General features: G+C 42.0%; 1 protein-coding gene across 6 annotated transcripts in view; it reads right to left on the reverse strand.

The window, feature by feature from the left end:
• Positions 1-19,137, reverse strand: part of TIAM1 (TIAM Rac1 associated GEF 1) — a 401,703-nt gene that overhangs the window by 53,058 nt on the left and 329,508 nt on the right. For all 6 annotated transcript variants that reach the window (XM_058296149.1, XM_058296148.1, XM_058296153.1 and 3 more), the window contains 3 exons: positions 15,302-15,383; positions 8,513-8,599; positions 2,933-3,157 (listed from right to left, as the gene is read on the reverse strand). In XM_058296149.1, the coding sequence (XP_058152132.1) occupies positions 2,933-3,157; positions 8,513-8,599; positions 15,302-15,383 (394 nt within the window). The remainder of the gene's footprint in view (positions 1-2,932; positions 3,158-8,512; positions 8,600-15,301; positions 15,384-19,137) is intronic.

Below are 19,137 nucleotides of genomic sequence, written 5' to 3' on the forward strand. Positions count from 1 at the left end.
TTACCTGAGCACTTACTAGGTATCATATAAAACACTTTACACAACTTATTTAAAGTCATGAAGCTAAAGAGCATAGAAATGGGACTTAGTCCCAAGGGACCTGGCCAACTCTTAGCCATCTAGGCTATGAAAAACAAACCTGTATGTGAGGTTTATTCCAATCAGGGTTCTAGGAGGAGTATATGATCAAGCCTATAATACCTGCTCTTGTGAAGCAGGGCAAGCTCTGCCAGGCACCCTGGCGGGGGGAGGGGGATGGGAACAGCCGGGCTCATGTGAAGCCCTGGGGTTCCTGAGACATTGCAAGTTCCTTACCAAGGGTGCAAACATCCAGGATGACCATTGTAAGATGGTTCCTGCATCACCCTCAAACCTACCACTCAGGATGTTTTGTATTTTGAGTTACTTCCAAATTTAGACTAAGACTGTTGTCCAGCCTGCCCACCATACTTTTTGTTGTTGTTATATTCTATTTTAACTTCAATCATCTGTGGATACTGCTTTATCTCTGCCTCATTATTGAGCAAACTTTCAGGTTATTTTATCCTGTTTACTTGCCTCCCCTTTTAAGTTTCACATTAAATGGAGAATGGGAAATAGAAGTTACCGGAAGGCTGACAGGCTGAGAGCCAGCCTTGTCTGCCCAGCCAGCCCAATAGTGGTGCCACTGCCCAAAGCATTTGAATTCTTCTAGGACTAACTACAACTTCATGCTTTATTCTTGTACCAATTTGATTATCTAACTTTACCAAGCAGTTGTTCTGAATGATTTTTGACCATGGCAAAATAGGAAAAGATGAGGCAATTAAACAGCAAAGAACTACATTAAAACTTAAGTCATAAGACAGGATTGTGCCATAGCAGTCATTATACTTTCAGCACCTAGTGTCATGCCTGGCATAAGATAAATGCTTAACAGATGTCAGTTATAAATTATGATCACTTAATTGGAAAAAAACAAATGAATGAAAAAAATGCCCTAAGCATGATTCCAAAGTTGCAGTTTCAATGTGTTTTAAAGGTAGACTAAGCAGGTGGCCTCCAGAGGTGATCGACTGCTCTGAATTGTAAAAGTAAGTTCTTACTTTAAAACTCCCAGGAAGCGAATGTGGCTCAAATGGTTGAGCACCTGCTTCCCACATGGGAGGTCCCGGGTTCGATTCCCAGTGCCTCCTAAACACACACACAAAAATAAAATAAAAATCTCCATCACATAAAAGACAAGATAGCAATTGTACATATAGAATATAGTTAAATATCTGAAAAACATACATATATAAAAAGATTTTTAAAAAGAATATTCCAATATATTAAGAGCAACTGTCTTTAAAGCAATTTCAGTTACACTTAATCTCAGATGTTGGATCTGAAAAAGGTCAGGAAGTGAATATATTTGACTTTGTGGGCCCAACAACTACAGTCTAGTAGGAAAGCAGCCAAACAATAGTTAACAAATGGGCATGACTGTGCTTGAATAAAACTTTATTGACAAAAACAGGCCGCGGGTTGTAGTTTCCCAACACCTGGCCTTATACCCGTAACCCAATGGAAGGATTAAGATAGTGAGAAAGCCAGAGAAAGATGAGCACAAACTGTAGTTTGTAGTTTATACATCCAGACCTTATAGTAAAATCTTTTAAATAATCTAATCTAACAGACTGTGCTTCACTCAAAGTCATTTCACAGAAACAACCCCAACTGTTAACTGAGTTTTATGGGAGCGAGCCTGACATCTTGTGGTCACATCAAAGAAATGTCTTTCCAGTCTCAGTTCCTGTCTAGTGAGGGCATACAACTCGCTGGAACCATGTTTAAAGGATTTGGCTGTGGTGTGGGTGCCACAATGAGCCAGCCAGGACTCTAATCCTCTGAAGCCTCAACTTATCAAATTCTTTCAGGGAGACCTGAACCAAAGAACGAACTACCAATAAGCTTCTGCTTTCTTAGCAAGCCAAGCTTCGGAAAACCAACCATGGCTGGGGCAAAACTATGTGAAGTACCTACTCACAGATCTTGAAACTGAAGGCTTTTTTTTTTTTTTTTTAAACCCAGGCTTTGAAAGAAGAAAACACTGCTCAAACCTCAACTGACTAAATCAACTCAAGTTCTAGGACCAGGTCATGGCAAAATGTGGGATGTGTATTCACTCCCCTGTTGAAAAAGATGGGGTTCCTGTTGTAGCAAACCAGGTGCTACAAGGAAACAAAGAGGAAGAAGGGATAACCGCAGTCCTAGGAAATAAACGCAAGAGAGAGACATGCAAGGACGAAGAGAATAATCTGATCTGGGCCTGGGTAAAAGGCATATATTCAGTCATGGTGGCAGTGGGAAGGGGGAGCAGCGACCTAACTCTGTGGGGTCCCCAGAAACCTTTGCAGGGCAGCAGGTAGCAGTCAAGCTGCTGCTTTTCGAATGAGCACAAGGTTGCCAGGGAGAGCGGGAGGACAGCTGTAAACAGGAAGAGCAGCAGATGGGGCGGGATAGGAGGCTCTGCTTATGGGCTCCTGTTCAGAAGAGCCCCGGAGACAAACTGAAAAAGAGCTCTGGGTCCATTCCCATTCTGGGCATCCTAACCCGAACGGTTGAGTGGTGACCTGGACGGATGTCCAACCACCTGCAATCCCCAGTTCCTCTGCGCCTCCAGATCTCTTTCCACGGCCCACAGACAGTGGCCTCGAACCATTCATCTGTCTCCAAAATGATAAACAACAGCAGCGTTGCAAAGTTCCATGCACAACAGGTATTTTTCGAAGAAAAGTTAAAAAAAAAATGCTCCCTGCCCCTATGAGTTTCTCATGGGACAAGCATGCACTCAGAAACCAGCCCATCTCACACGTTCTGAAGTAGGTGAGTCACACGGTAAACACGTTAAAATCCCGGGTCTTTGGCCGGGCTGAGTCAGGCCTGGCCCCGACACCGTGCACAGCCGTACCTGGGTTGCTGGTGAGAAAGGCGAGGGGGCTCTCGCCGAGGTCCGTCAGGCCATCCACTCGGTGGGGCGGGCTCTCCAGCAGCTCCACTCCGCCCTCCAGCTCAGGGTAGGTCCTCACCAGGAGGCCCAGCGACGGCTGAGTGAGGAAATCTTTGAGCATAGAGGAGTTCAGGGTGCCTGCAGCACGATTATTGATCTCGAGAATCTCATCCCCCGCTTTCAAGCCTGCCAACGCAAGATGGAAAATGTTTAATTTCAAAAGAAGCACCATCAAATCAGATCGTAATACCTTAGAAGGTCTGCTGCAAAAGGCACACCAAGCTCTCCTGCTCCCAGCGTCAGATTCAGGTGCTGCACAGAGGCTGTGGCCCTCAAAAGTGATCAGCAGGTGATAACGTGAGCCTCGGTTTTGGAAGGTTCTAGACTTGAGATGTTACAGCAGGCCTACCTTGTCTGAAATAGACTGACTCAACAAATCTACTCTTTCTTTAATATATTTGTTTTAATTTTTTTTTTTTAATTAAAAAAATTTTTTTTTTGAGGTCCTGGGGAATGAACCTGGGGCCTTGTATATGGGAAGCCAGTGCTTGAGTACTGAGCCACAGCAGCTTCCCTGAGCTGGTTTTTTTGTTGTTGTTGTTGTTTCTTGTTCATTTTGCTTGTTGTCTGTGTTTTTGTTTTTTTCAGGAGGCACCAGGAACCGAACCTGGGACCTTCCATGTGGGAAGTGGGCGCTCAATTGATTGAGGCACATTCCCTCCCTATATGTGTTTTAAGTATCTGGCAATTTCTCTGCACAAATGTTAACTCTGGCTATCTTCGTAAAATGTTTGTGGGGAAACAATAGAAATACACTGTGATCAATATGCTTTATATAGGCTCAAGTGACAGTGTACATGTACGGCATAGCCAGCTAATGTCTAGTGATCATTTCTACGGAACCAAGACATAGTGAGGTCCCTCTAACATGCCCAGCGGAGTCACCACTTTTTTTTTTTAAGATTTATTTTATTTATGCCCCCCCACTTTCCCCCAGTTGTCTGTTTTCTGTATCCATTCACTATGTGTTCTTCTGTGTCTGCTTTTATTCTCATTAGGCAGCTCCGGGAACCAATCCCGGGACCTTCCAGAGTGGGAGAGAGACGATAACTCTCTTGCACCACCTCAGCTCCCTGTTCTGCTATGTCTTCTCATTTTCTCTCCTCTATGTCTCTTGTTGTGCTATCTTGCTATGTCAGCTCTCTGCATCAGCTGGCACTCCTGTGAGGGGCAGCTTTCCCACACCGGGTGGCATTCCCACACAGGGCAGCATTCCCACACAGGGCGGCACTCCTGCGCAGGGCGGCATTCCTGCATGGCTCGGCACTCCGTGTGGGCCAGCTTGCCCTCACCAGGAGGCCCCAGGCATCAAACCCTGGACCTCCTATATGGTAGACGGGAGCCCAAGTGGTTGACCCTCATCTATTTCCCTCACCACCATTTTTGACCAAAGGTGTCACTGCTCCGTGGGTAGTTCAAATCAATATTAAAAGAAAATTCTAGCAGTTTGACAGAGGGAGAAGGTAGGGAAGAATGTGATAGGAAATAGAGTATTTTTTTCTTATTTTACACACTAGTGTAGAAAAACAAGCTTAAGAAGGAAGTGAGCAAAGAAAAATGACAAATCGCAGAAATGAAAAGTCAACCAGTCCCTTGAGCAGCCCTTGATCCCACCTCTAATTCTGAAAAAAAAGTGATTCTATGGAGAAGCTTTCACTTCCCAACCTCACTGAGTTACACTCTCTGGCCAGCCTTACTTGGGTTTCCAAAATATTTCAACTCAGTTTTTTAACAAAGAGTTCTCAAAGAAACATGATATGTGGCAAGGGAAAAGCAGAGAAATGAGACTATTTTACACCCTAACATAAGTGAAATTATTGTATCCTGGGAAGCTAACCATTTCATTTTAGGTATAAGATTCTAGCATCACAGCATTTGAATTGAGAACACAAAAACTTCCACACATGAAAACAGATTTGTTTGTTTTGTTGTTGTTTTATTAACCCTCTTTTGAAGTCTTTTGGTTACATATATTGGAATAGGTAATATAAGAAGAAACAGGAAAAAAAGACTTAAAAACTAAAAACATCTATGCACTTATTTTTTAGTTACAGACTTAGGAACTGGTGGAGTAGGCAGGTGTAGTGGGAGATGGATGGCTCCCAAAAGGATATGCCCATGTTCCAGAACCTGGGAATGGGACCCCATTTGGAGAACGGGTCTTTGGAGATAAAATTAACTCAAGGACTTTGAGATGAGATCAACTGGATTATCTGGGTGGGCCCTAAATCTAATGACAAGAGTCCTTAGACACAGGGATGACAAGATCATGTGAAGATGGAGGCAGAGATCGGAGTTAAGCTGTCACAAGCCAAGGAACACCTGCAGCCAGGAGAAGCTGGAACAAACGAGGAAGGACTGTCCCCTAGAGCTTTTGGAGGGAGCATGGTCCTGACAATGCCTTCTAAAAGTGTGAGCAAATCAACTACTGTAGTTTTCAGCCACCAGTTTGTAGTAATCTGTTATAGTAGCCCTAGGAAACCAAGGCAGTGGGGGTTCAATTATTCTCAGGGTTAGCAAGAGAAGGTGGAAGACAAAGAAATCCCACTCAGGGTCCTCCTGTCTGAGCTTCACCAGAAACATCTCTGGGACTGTGCCCATGTTATTCCACATCTCCCAGGCTTGGTTTTCTCAAATGTAAGAGGGATAATGGGTTGAATGGGAGTAAATGAAAGAATCCATGTAAAACACTCAGCACAGGGCTGGACATAATCGAGGTGTTCAATAAACATTAGCTCCCATTATTAATATCTGGTATAAGAAAGAGGAAAACTTTCCTTTCTAACAGAAAATTGTACCCCGCTCAGAAATATTCCCTAACTAAACCACGGTAAAAGTTGTGAAGCAGGTAAAAGTCATACTGATTGGCCTGAGTTCCTTCGGGAACATCTTTTCCTTCCAACTTCAGAAGCCTTTTTCTCTTGATAGCGTTGCCCCCTTGCCAAATAAACAGGTGTGCATTCTTACTGAACTGCGCTAACCAAGCTGAAATGAAAAGAATACGAAAGCAGCACCATGGGGGGCACTGCGTGTATTTGAGGGTGGGGGTGTTAGCCACCATGGGTAGGGGTCACTGCTCAGCTCAAGGGGCATTAGGTTATTCTCATGAGCAAAACTTTCTCTGCTTCTGAGTAATCCCCACATTCATGCTGGGGACTGCCTGGAGAGCCTCATTTTCTCACTTGGGAAAAATTCTGATGGCTTGGTGCTGACGACGGTAATGGGAGGAAGGCAATACGTCTTCCCTTTCACCTACTCAACTGGCAAAAGAGTCCAACAGGAATCCAGTACCAAAATTAGAAGCAGCCATCCCCTTGGGATCTCTTGTACTAAAAGTACTAAATTGACCATAAATGAAGAGGAATGGAAGGGTTATATGGCATGAGGTCAGAGGATGGGTGACAGCCAGATTCTACAGGATTAATCCTCCACAGATGAAGGGTGCTGTGATGGTCAGTTTTTTGTGTCACCGTGGTTAGGCTCTAGTCCAGTGAAATAATCAAACACTATCTAGGCAGTGCTTTGATTAACACCTACGATCAGATTGCTTTAAGTAAGGAAGATTATTCTCGATAACCTGGGTGGGCCTGATTTGATCAATTGAAAGGCCTTAAGAGCAGAACTGAGGCTTTCCTGAAGAAGAAATTCTGCCTGTGGCAACACCTTCAGTCACAGAGAATATGAGGTTGGTTGGAATTCCTGGTGCCCTGCCCTCCAAATTCTGGAATTGCCGAGGCCCTAGCAATTGCTGAAGGCAATAATCTCTTGCAATAAATCTCTCTATATAAATACATACACATGCACGCACACACACATACACATCCCCTACCGGTTCTGTTTATCTGTTGGGAGATCTGACTGGTCCAGATGGGTATAAAGCATTGGACAGACCCTAGAACAGTGAGTGGAGGCTAAAGGTGGAGGATTTTTTGTAATGAATCAGCGATGTCCACAAAGAAGGTCTCTGTTACGAAGTGGTGTACAGCTCTTGTCTAGATGTAATGTAAAATACCTCCCAAATCTTTCTCAATGCTGCTTTCTATGTGCCAGGCACAGGGGGACCAAGGGCCACCGGCCTTACATATGTGGAGGATGTGCTATGAAGGACAAGAGGGCTGAGGCAGATGACAGGTAGTGTTCATCAAAACTAGGGTTCTCAGATTCAAAGAACTAAAACAGGATATGACTGAAATCATGGTGGCAGATTTCCCCACCCCCGTGCCACGTCAACCAGCATACTTATTTTACTGAAAGAGATAAAAATCAGTTTTGGGGCTTGAAGGGGAATAAACCCTATTACTTCCATTCTTAGCTGAGCTAGAGCTCAGTGAATATGTCCAACTCTGGCCTCCAGGCTGCCTTTGTCCTAGAAAGTATGGAAGGAAAATTATGGCAAATCATCCTCCTCGACAGTGAGCACCGATTCTTGATTTTTGCCTTTATTTCCCATTTATCACGCCTTTGCCATTTTTGTGCACAGCCAAGCCCATGGTTTGTATGCTTCTCCAGTACTTACAACATGGGGTAAAATAACCTGTGCAGGCAACTTGTGAGCTAGGAACCACCCAGAACGAAGCTGTACCAGACATGAAAGGAGGTGAAAAAGGTTGGCATTCCACTGTTTCCTCGGTTGCCCCATTCAGCCCTCCTCTAAAACAGATGCAAGGTTATGTCTAAGCACAACTGTGTTTGTCTTCTGTATTCAACTGGTATCACTTCACTATAGTCTAGATGAAACTAAAAATCCCACAGCAAGAAGAATAAAGGAAAGGTGGATTTGAAGTCCCACCTACCTGCCTAATTGATATGTACTGTTAGCCAAAAAAAAAAAAGCAAGGGTGTAAAGAGTCTCTAAGAGTAGAAAGGAGATGGAAAGCCAAGGCTCCCCAAGTAGCCCAGACCACACAATGTTTCCTTGCAGGGAAACAGCCAGCACAAAGGAGAGATCAGCTCTCAAATGCGGCAAGAAGGCTGGATCCTGCACCACCACCAGCTTCTCAACTTCCAGGAGGATTCCCTCCTGAAAAGAAGCAACAGGACATTTGCCTTGAAGGACATTTGCAGGCTCAGGGCAATGTCAGCTTGGACCAGTGTAAACCAAAGCACACAAGGGTGTTCCCAAATGTTCTGCCTGGGGAAGGCCCCTGGGATCCCCCACACCATTCTAGAAGGTGGACAAGGACAACTGCTTTTGATGAGAATGGAATTTCCCACCCACCCCATGGAAATGGGCTCAGAATCAGATTGCATTGCTTTTAGAAAACCCAAACCTGTGACATTTCTTGCATACCTGAATTTGTGGAATAAAACCCATATTCCCTGGGAGGAATTTCAAGGACGCAAGGTTCAAATGCTCTTTACACGTAAACCCTTGGGGCATATCTTTATATGTCTCTCCTGCCACCTGGAGAACTCCTCTGGAGAACCCCTTTCTACCCCAAAAGGAATTTAAGAGACAGACAGGGACAGTCATTGACTTACCTTTCTTGGAAGCTAAACCCGTTTCCTTCACACTATTCACGTAGAGCCTTCGAACACCATCTTCTTCCACAGAAGAAAGTGAAAAACCTATGAAAGACCAAGGCAGAATGGTAAAAGTCATACCACATGGGTGTTTATCAAATAACAGGAAGTGCCTGCTGTGAACTAGGCATGTTCAAAGTTTTTGGTTACAGTTTGGAGCAACTGTTTTCCTTGTTTACATTGCTTTTAAAAGTACAAAAATGTATTTTTAATATCAGTCTAAAAGAAGCCACCACTTGTGAAAAATAAAGTAAGTATTAGGTTTATCTATCTTCTTACTACCTACCTATCAACTCCAAAGGAAGGAAATTATTTTATTTTACCCCATTTCACAGTACGAGCTCTAAGTTTGGTCTTCTCTACAATCTCCACAGCACAAGGTAGAAGGATCAGTTTATCTCCTCTGGGTTGCCTATAGTTTTATTCAGCCAATCTATGTCGTAGACTCTGTTCTAACTCTACAACTAACTGTATGGTCTATCTACATCCACAGGTATTACCATATGGACACTGCTTTCATTTAATAAAGTTTTACAAACAGGTATAACTGACTCCTCATTTTAGAAATCCCATTTCTTATTGAGATTGGTTAATAGATTCCACAGCTCTACTAGTGTCGACCAGAAGATTCTCTTATACTAGCCTGAGCTTCCAGACCTCAAAGCCCATTTGCTTTGCCGCATCTTTCAGAAAGGAGGGCAAAACAAGGCCAGAGGGTCTGGTAGCCTGGGGAGTCCGGGTGCTCCCAGTCCCACAGCCACCTCTATTCCTAAGCAGGCTCATGTGTATTTGTACTCAAACTTCCCTGGTCAATGGAATGTCCACAACCAATAGCTACTTTCACACAGGATAAAAGTACCTTGGCCGGCACTCCTAAAAAGGGCAGTGGAAATTAACGCAGTTGGAAAGAGCTGACATAATTTCAGCTCTGGGAGAAAAATAATCCCACAGTTCAGACACCCGTCTTGATACTGAGGGCAGAGGAAACGGTGGTTTATAAAAACAAACGCGGTAACAACAAACAAAATTTAATTCTGGAACAGGACCAGGTTCCAGGGAGGCACTGGGACTTTTAAGTCCCTGTCATAAAGAACACGTTTCACTGTTTAGTTTGCAGAGCCAGGAAATGGATAACCACACGCAGGCAAAACTGGCAACTGTCATCGCCCACTTCACCACTGTCACCCTCAAACAAGGCACAAGGCCGCCCCTGTGGACTTTCCCAACTCTTATTTTATTATCTTATTTTGAATTCCATTCTTACCGCAACCTGCAACTTTCAAATTAAGTTTCAAGAAGTCCTACTCAACTGAAAATATTTTTATACCTACACCATTTAGGTGGCATTAGCTATAACACAGGTATATTTACCTGCATTTCTGTACAGACAGGCTTTTCATTATCTGTTAGAATAGATAGAGTCAAGGGCTATGTCGAAGGGAAAGGATAAATAGGAGTCAATAAAATATAAGCATTTCCCCTCTAAAAGAAAACCCTTTGACCAGATGATTTTTTCCTCGTCAAAACAAACAACAAAACAAATTGAGTACATTGCTGGGATGCCAGGGAGAGGAGCCTGCTTGACTTGGAGGTGCCAGGAGAGCCAACGAGTTGAGAGATGCTGCAAGTCACCCTAAACTAAAGTCATTAGAGAGGGGCTAAGATTCACTCCATTCCCCTCTTTTTTTCGGTCTTCCATTTTAACAGTGAAAAAGGGAAAAGGGGATGCCCTGGAGATGGGCATCCAGTCTGATGGCTGTAATTGATTATGAAACTCATAGGGGTCAACTCGGGGTAATGGATGGATCTGAGAAATGGATATGACTTCTCCAGTTGATGGGCAGATCTCCATTGCAGGAAAAAGGACTGTAATGATAATATGCTCCTTTTCAAAGATGACTCAAGTGGGAGCCAAAAATTGAAAAACTGCAAGTGGCGCTTCAGCTTTGCAGCAGAATTCATACTGGAGGACACCCACTTAGGGCTCAGGCAAACACTAGCTCCTTTCAAGATAGTTGGGAAAGATGGCTCTCCCTATACTTGGCCATGCAGCTCATACACTATTGTGGGGTCTCAGTGCCCCCGGAGGATAGCTGCAGTTTTAAGATGGCAATTATTTGCACAAAAGGCAAAGAAACTATAATCATTTTCTATGTGAACAATATAACAAAAATATTAAAATACTCTGCAGCTGGATTATTGAGATAAAAAAAAAAATTTAGCATCTCATCAGCAAAGTGAGAACTTATTCTTTCTTTTCAATAGGAGAGCAATGTTCTAATCCCCAGCAAACAAATCTAATGCAGCCCGAAATAGTTACCAATTGGGAGCAAACAGTGATTATTCAATATAAACCCAGTGGATTCACCCAATCAGAAGGCTTTCAGTTACAAAGACTAGGAGGCAACAGGAGTGCCAACTGGAATAATGGCTTTGAGAATGAGGGAAGTGATTAAAACTAACCAGAGAAACCATGTAGACTAAACTCTTATGATGACCAACTAGAAAATTCCTCAGTCTGAAATTCACAGTCAAAGAGAAATCACAGTAGCATGCAAAACAAGTGTCCAGGATACAGTGAAAATTCAGAACACGGGGCAAGTACAGATACCGCCAACACAAAGGGGGCAGATGACCAAAAACATAATAGGATAACAAGTACCCAGCATACAAAAAAAAAAAAAAAACAAAAACAAGTACCCAGCATACAAAGTTTCTGCTTTGGGTGATGAAAAGGTTTTGGTAATGGATGTTAGTACCATACCGTAAGTGTAATTAATGCCATTGAACTGTATACTAAAAAATATTTTTAATTGTATTTTTTTGAAGATACATAGACCACAAAAATTGTTACATTAAAAAATATACACCTTTAAAAAATATATATATATATATATATGCGGGAAGCGGATGTGGCTCAACTGATAGAGCATCCATCTACCATACGGAGGGTCCAGGGTTCGATCCCCAAGGCCTCCTGACCCGTGTGGTAAAGCTGGCCCATATGCAGTGCTGCTGGGAGCAATGAGTGCCGTGCCACGCCGGGGCACCCCTATGTAGGGGTGTCCCACATACAAGGAGTGCGCCCTGCAAGGAGAGCCACCCTGCATGAAAAAAGTGCAGCCTGCCCAGGAGTGGCGCCACACACATGAAGAACTGACTTGGCAAGATGATGCAACAAAGAGATGCAGTTTCTCAGTGCTGCTGGATAATGCAAGCGGACACAGAAGCACACACAGCGAATGGACACAGAGAGCAGACAATGGGGTGAAGGGGAGAAAAAGAAATAAATCTCTAAAAAAAAGAAAAAAATATGAGGTTCCCAAATACAATTAAAAAAAGAAAAAAAATTAAAATAGGAAAAATAGAAATAGTATAGCAACAAACACTTGTAAATAATTATTCTAATTTAAATACAAATTCATTATAACGTAATTCTAATTTTTATATTACAGCTCTAACTTTTGGACATAATAATCTCTAAGAATGAAATAAATTATTAGCTGGTTATTTAATCTCAAAAATAAAATACTTAAAATGGCAAGTTTACATACATAAAACACCACAATTTTTTTTTTAAACAAAGGAAGTACCCAGAGAAAAGGGAATGCTAAGTTGCTGAAATGATAACATTCTTCCACTGCAAGGCAGCCTAGGGGATCATGCTTAGTCTAGTTCTAATAGTTCCATGATAGTTATGTGAGACCTCATTTTGACAGGAAGGACTGAGAGGGACACACAAAGGTGGGGCCAGGGCCAGGGTATAGCAAATGAGAGAGGGAATTAAGTACGTGTTGAATCTGTAAATTTGTTCTGGCAGTTGGAAACCTAATTCATATTTTCCTCTCAAAAGTGTTCTAAAATAGAATTTAGTTTGAATCATTTGTTGTTTGTGGGTGTTGGGGTTGCGTGCTAGTAAATCTTATATATGCTCAACTCAATATATTGCAGGTAGCTACACAAAGGAATTAGTGTTAGATATAAACAGGCTAAATTTAGTATCCTGGGTACCTTTTGAGGTTGGAGGCAAACAGTTCTCTTAGCATTGGGGGGTGGAGGGGGTAGAGAGGAGTGGCATTTCTACAGCCATCTCAATCAATGAGATATTGGAACACCTTTAGACCACATGAACACGACAACTGAGAAGAAATGGTTTGACTAAGGCTGTTGGCTGTGCAAACCAGGGCACACCAAAGTGAAGTCCAGGGAAGTAAATGTGGCTCAAGTGATTGAACTCTCACCTACCACAGGGGTTTGAGTCCCAGTGCTTCCTGGAGAAGACAAGCAAGACAGTGAGCTGGTGCAACGGGCAGGCATGGCGAGCTGACACAACAAGATGATGCAAAAAGGAGACACAAAGAGGAAAGACAATGAGAGACACAACAAAGCAGGGAGATGGGGTGGCTCAAATGATTGAGCGCCTTTCTCCCACATGGGAGGCCCCAGCTGCCTCCTAAAGGGAAGACCAGCAGACAGAGTGAGCACACAGAAAATGGATACAGAGAACAGACTGCAAGTGCAAACAATGGGGGGTGGGGGTGGGGGAGGTAAATAAAAAAAATAAATCTTTAAAAAAAAAACAACAAAGTGAAGTCCAGGAACAGGTACAAACTTCTTATTTCCAAAAATGACATAAAGACAGAAATCAAGATTAAGCACTGAGAATAATACATAGCAATTTGATATGACTACCATATCCATGAATGGCATTTTGTATTTTACAAAAACAGTGGTAGTCCACAACACATTGGAAATTTTTAAAATAAGCAAATAAAATAAAATAAAAACACCTGTTCCTTCACCTCAGCCAGTTTGAGAAGCACTGTTTACAATCTCTCAGTTTTTACCCTATGACATTCTCAGTGTAGAAATGTAAACAGTTTCTGTGTGTGATTCTGTCGTTTCAATAAAAAGTATAGTGACTGTATGCCCACTTCCTATTTCTGAGCCCAAATACCACTCAACCTTTGAATTGGATTCCAAGTGCTTTGAAATTCGGCCTTCAATTTTGACTTAGTACCGTTTGCCCCTACTCAATAGAAAGTAAGTAAACTGAAGATAAGAGGGTAATAGTCTCCGAGCATCTTTCTTGGAAGGCTCCAGACATTCATTTATACCATGGTTACCAATTAACTGTTTTAATTACTGAAGTCATGCTTCTGCTGCATAACAAGTGTTGCATAAACATTTATCCCTTGCCATCAAAAATATCCTTCAGGCTTTAGTTTTAAGGTCAGGAAGTAAAAAGTGTGAAGGTGTAATGCAAGTAGCCAGGAGTTCAAAATTAGGCTCTCTTCATTAGACGAAAATTCTCTAAAGAGTATTTTAGGAGGATTGGTTGCCTGAGGGAGAATTATGATATCCTGCTGCTCAGAAAAGAGTTTGAAGAATTTCAAATGCTAAAAAGCTTAATAACTGAATTCAGAGAGAAATCTCAAGTGAGTACATATGGTATCCTTCAAGTCTGTCTATCAGGTATGTCCACTTCCCCCCTTCTAGCACACAGTAGGACTAGAGAGCTCTACCCCCTTGTAGGTGGGGATAGCCAAGTAAGTTGCTCTGGCCCATGAACTGTGAGCAAAAGTGATGTGTGTTATTTGGGCAGAGTCTCTGAGGCATCACCTGATTTGCCCCATTCTCTCTTCCATCTCTGCCAAGCTACAGACCAAGTTCCAGGAGGCAGCTGCTCCGAGCCTGGGTCCTAGAGTTGGCGACATAAAGACCCCAGCCAGCCCACAATGGATACATAGTGAACATGGGAGATAAATTTCATTGTTCTGAGCCATTGAGCTTTGGTGGATTTTTGTTATATCAGCTTACCTCGCTGCTCCTGATTCAGCACTGTGGATTTCCCCACTTATTTTACTCAAACACCAACTCGATTATGATTCAAGCCACTCAGTGTGATGTTAAGTACAGATGATTAGTATTAAACATTTGCAAAGGATTACATATTTAACTCTGCAGATACCAAAACACGTTCCTATAGTATTATTTCAAGGGTGTGTATATTTTTGTGGGGAAAGGGGGGGTAAAAGGATAATTCCTGCATTACTAAGGCAAAGCATAATCTAAAAGAATCTACTACCAATATATCTGTTTCCGTTCTATGATAGTGGAACCCCAATAACTAAAATTATGACATTTAAAACCAATGTCAGGGAAGCGGACTTGGCCCAATGGATAGGGCAACCGCCTACCACATGGGAGATCCACAGTTCAAACCCCAGGCCTCCTTGACCTGTGTGGAACTGGCCCATGCACAGTGCTGATGAGCGCAAGGAATGCCATGCTACACAGGGATATCCCTGCGTAGGTGAGGCCCACACGCAAGGAGTGCACCCCATAAGGAGAGCGCCCAGCGCTAAAGAAAGTGCAGCCTGCCCAGGAATGGTGCTGCACACACGGTGAGCTGACAGAACAAAAAAGAAACACAGATTCCCGGTGCTGCTGATAAGAACACATAGTGAATGGACACAGAGAGCAGACAACTGGGGGCGGGGGAGGGGAGAGAAATTTAAAAAAATAAAAAAATATTAACAAAATAAAGCCAATGTCTTCAGTGCACACCAGGCAAGTAACTCTTCATCTGTAGTTTGGTGCTCTGCAGGACACAGAAGCCAGATGTGCTCTCTGTTTTAAATAGGCCCTAAAGGCATTTTACTGAATTGTAAATAAGTTCATGTTTACACAGGAATTGCTTTGATTTGAAACACAAACACAAAGACTGAAGAAAAATAAACGTACCATAATTATCGGAGGCTGTATCGGACTTCTCAATCTGGATGTTCTGTGTGACCTTTGGACAGATTTCTATTTCTTTGTACAGCTGAAAATTACAAAGAAGAGTCTAATTAGGGTTCAATTATAAATAGCTTAATAGTAATGGTTGTCACTGTGTAAATCTCTTTTTTCACGATTGATATGTGAATGCAAGTTTTCTCCACATCATAGTCTTTTTTATTTAACTGAACACATTAAAAATCAAAAATAGAAACTTATAGCTCATATTCCCAAACTTAGCTACAGTCCTGGTATAAATAATTCCTTGCCATTACTCTGTTTTCTCCACCCTATCTCTATCACATATCTGAAAAATATCTCTAACACTGATCTATTCACAGATCTGAATGATTATCTCTAACATTAGGCAAAAGAAAATAATATAATCAGAAAGAAATCTTACAACTACATGGACATCTATAATTATTTCAATAAAATACCCAATGGAAAAATCAGGAAGAGGTTACAAAGACCTTGATATGGGATTCATGGAAATAGGAGAAATTTCCATGCTTCCATTCTTCTCTATTCAAATATCATTTTGCCCAAAAGTCCACAGTAGTACAAGTAGGTAGTAATGCAAATGATAACACAGAACCAGACAATAAATTGTGTAGGTGAAAAGTATTCTTTGAGCCCTGGATTATAACAAAATTAGTTAGAAAACGTAAATACACAAATTTATCAACCCACTACAAACCTAAGAAAGCCTGTTAAAACAGCTTTTATATAAATCCACATGAGAGATCTTGGTACACATATCAAAAACCTGTCTAAATTAATCTAAATGGATATTTGATATTTCATATGTCTGGACCCATCACCATCAGGACAACAATTTAGGAAGTTTTTACTGCATGTCCCTGTTCCTTACACCAACCCTACGAAGCCACGATGATCTCCATATCACAAATGAAGAGTGTAAGACTAGAAACAAGTTCACTCCTGAGGTCATAAAGCCAGTGTGGGCAGAACCAGCATCTGAGCCAGGTCTCACCAGCTCCAGCGCTGACGGTCCCTCCACTATACTGTAATATAATGCCTCCCAGGCTACTTCTCTTAGGTAATTAAGGGTGTCATTTCTAAAACTTAACGAAAAATATCCCCCAGCCCAATAAATGAGTCAAAGGATAATATCATTTCAAATATCATTCAAATATCATTACTTGATTTTGAGATGAAAATTGACTTTGAGTCAAGATCAGTAACAGAAATCTGTCCTTTAGCCCTAAAGAGAAGTCTCAGAGATGATCTAAACTTGCCCCCTCACCCCCCACCCCCGACTATACAGTCATTCATCTGGAAATAATTTTATTCAGGCAAGGAGAAAAGAAGGTCAGTTTCTTTACTCTCTTCAAGCATTTGAGACGGGTGAAAGGTGAGCACGATGTTTATGGTTCGGCAACTGTACATGACAGGCTGCTGTACCAGAATGCCACGCCAGAGCTGGGACCAGGAACACTGTCCTCTGTGACACCCTCATGTAACGCAACTTCAACCAAATGCAGTGTTGTAAGGGCACAATTGAATGTAGTTTTGTTTTTATACTTCAGAACGTTTTTCGTACAAATGATTGCCCAGATTGGAGGAACTCAATTATCCTGACTTTTAGTTGTAAATAACAATCACAATAAAGATGATGTATTTCTTAATGCCATACAAGTCTCAAAAACTTTACCAAGTGTGTTCATTTCAACTTAATTTGAATCTTACTTCTTTTTCAAAAGTTCTCTGAAAGACAAACTCTTCCCCCAGGTGGCAGTATATCACTGTCCAAATCATCTCCCCCAAAGCTCCAAGGGTAAATTTACCAAGATCCAGTGGGAATACAGCTTTGTGAAGAATCCTTCCTATGCTTTCCTAATACTGCCTCCTCCTTTCCTTTGTAATTTGTGCCAAAGTCTCCACATCTTTTATCGGTCTGAGTTGATAATCAAGCAGCCAGACCAAAGCCAGGTTTAGCAGAAAGCACTAACCACATATATAATTTCCAGAAGGGTTTGTGCTTTAAGACATATTTTTAATGCAACCCCACTATCTGAAACCAGAAAATTTGAAATTTAGTAGTTTAATATATAAAAACCTTTAGCAATAAAGTATCACACTCCCTCCCACCCACTGAATCGGTGCTGTTGCATGTCCCCCACCGCCCAGCACATGTATTATTCAAATATCAGATTAGAAGATCATCAGACTTTAAGTAACAACTGGCTCATCCAGGTACTTGAGTTACCACGTCTCCTCTGACTACCCCGTCTCAATCACAGCATCATCTCTTGCCTAAACTCCTAGGGAACAAGGCTCAGAGCTGCTCTCCCCGCTTCTTCTCTTAAACCCTACAGTCTGCGTGCCACACAGTGGCAGCAGTGAGCCTGTGAAAACAGAGGTCGAATAACACTATCCCTCCTCTGGGGTTTCCCACCTCACTTAGGTCCCAGGGGACCCACATGTCCGTACCCCGCCCCCCCCCCCCCACATCCTCCCCCTTGCTTACCTTCCTAGCCAATCTTCCTGGGTTTTATTCTGTTCCCTTGTCCTAGAACCCTTTTCTCCAAAATATGGCCACGGCGTACCCCCCACTTCAGTCAACTCCCTCCTGAATGTCACCAAACGAGAAGCGCCACCTGATGCCGAATGCCGCCCTCTATCCCCTTCTCCAACCTGATCTTTCTTCATAACTCTTATTATATATTTATACTATGCATATTATTCACTATATTTACATGTTCTTATACCTTTCTCTGCAAGCCTGAATATGGATTTCACTAGGAGCAGGGATTTTTCTGCATATATCCCCAGGGCCTAGAACAGCCAGAATGGAGCCAGGCACATAATAAACTATCAACTGAATGAATGAATAAATAAATAAATTGACGTTTCTGCAAACTTTTTATTCCTGCCTATCACATTAAGAAAAACACATTCAGTGTGGGTTTTTGAAAAGCCAGTCCCTCTAGACGCTATAACTATCTTCACTAGAATTTCATGGACTGGACCTAACAAACAACGAACCAGGAAAAAGTAGCTAAACAAGTATTATTTATATTAAATGCAACCAAAAATGCAGATAAGTAGATAACTAACTATAAGGGACTGTTCATAAGCCAGATAATTCTCCTTCTCCTCCCCCCAGTCCTTAAAATCCAGGGCATACTTTTGCTAATAATTACTGACCTTACTACTTAAGAATGTTTGACAAAACAATGGTGGAGAACAAAATATTTTGGGACAGTTCAGATGTATATGAACTGTCCACCAGTATAAGATGGAAGTAGGCTGATGAAACCAAATTACCATGTGGAATCTGATGTGTCTTCAGTAAGGGACAATAAATTAAATAACCACGAACACTCAAAAGCATCCAGAAACCCCCTGCCATGGAGAGACAAGACACCCATCCTAATAACCTAAAGCAGGACTTGGAAACCAGGGACCCATCGATAACATTCACAGGGTCTGTGAACTCAAATGGGGGAGGACACAACATATTTATATCCACTAGCCTTTAACTCAAATTGGGCATTTCCTTCGATCATAAATGAAAGGAGGACAACAAGCATACTACTATTAGCAGCGCCTGTGACTTTGGCATGAAGAAGGAATCAGAGTTATTTCCATATTACATTACAGTTGCTGCCAAATATCTCAAAATACAATTTATGCTCATCACTCCTGCAAAATATCGACAGCTATTAGACCTAGTGCTAGATCATATCACTTAATGAGCTCATAAATAAGCATATAGATTATCCATAATTTAAGCAATGTTTTAATAACTAATTTTAATATAACTAGGTCAT

This window comes from Dasypus novemcinctus, chromosome 4, assembly GCF_030445035.2.
Source record: "Dasypus novemcinctus isolate mDasNov1 chromosome 4, mDasNov1.1.hap2, whole genome shotgun sequence".
Classification (NCBI taxonomy): domain Eukaryota; kingdom Metazoa; phylum Chordata; class Mammalia; order Cingulata; family Dasypodidae; genus Dasypus; species Dasypus novemcinctus.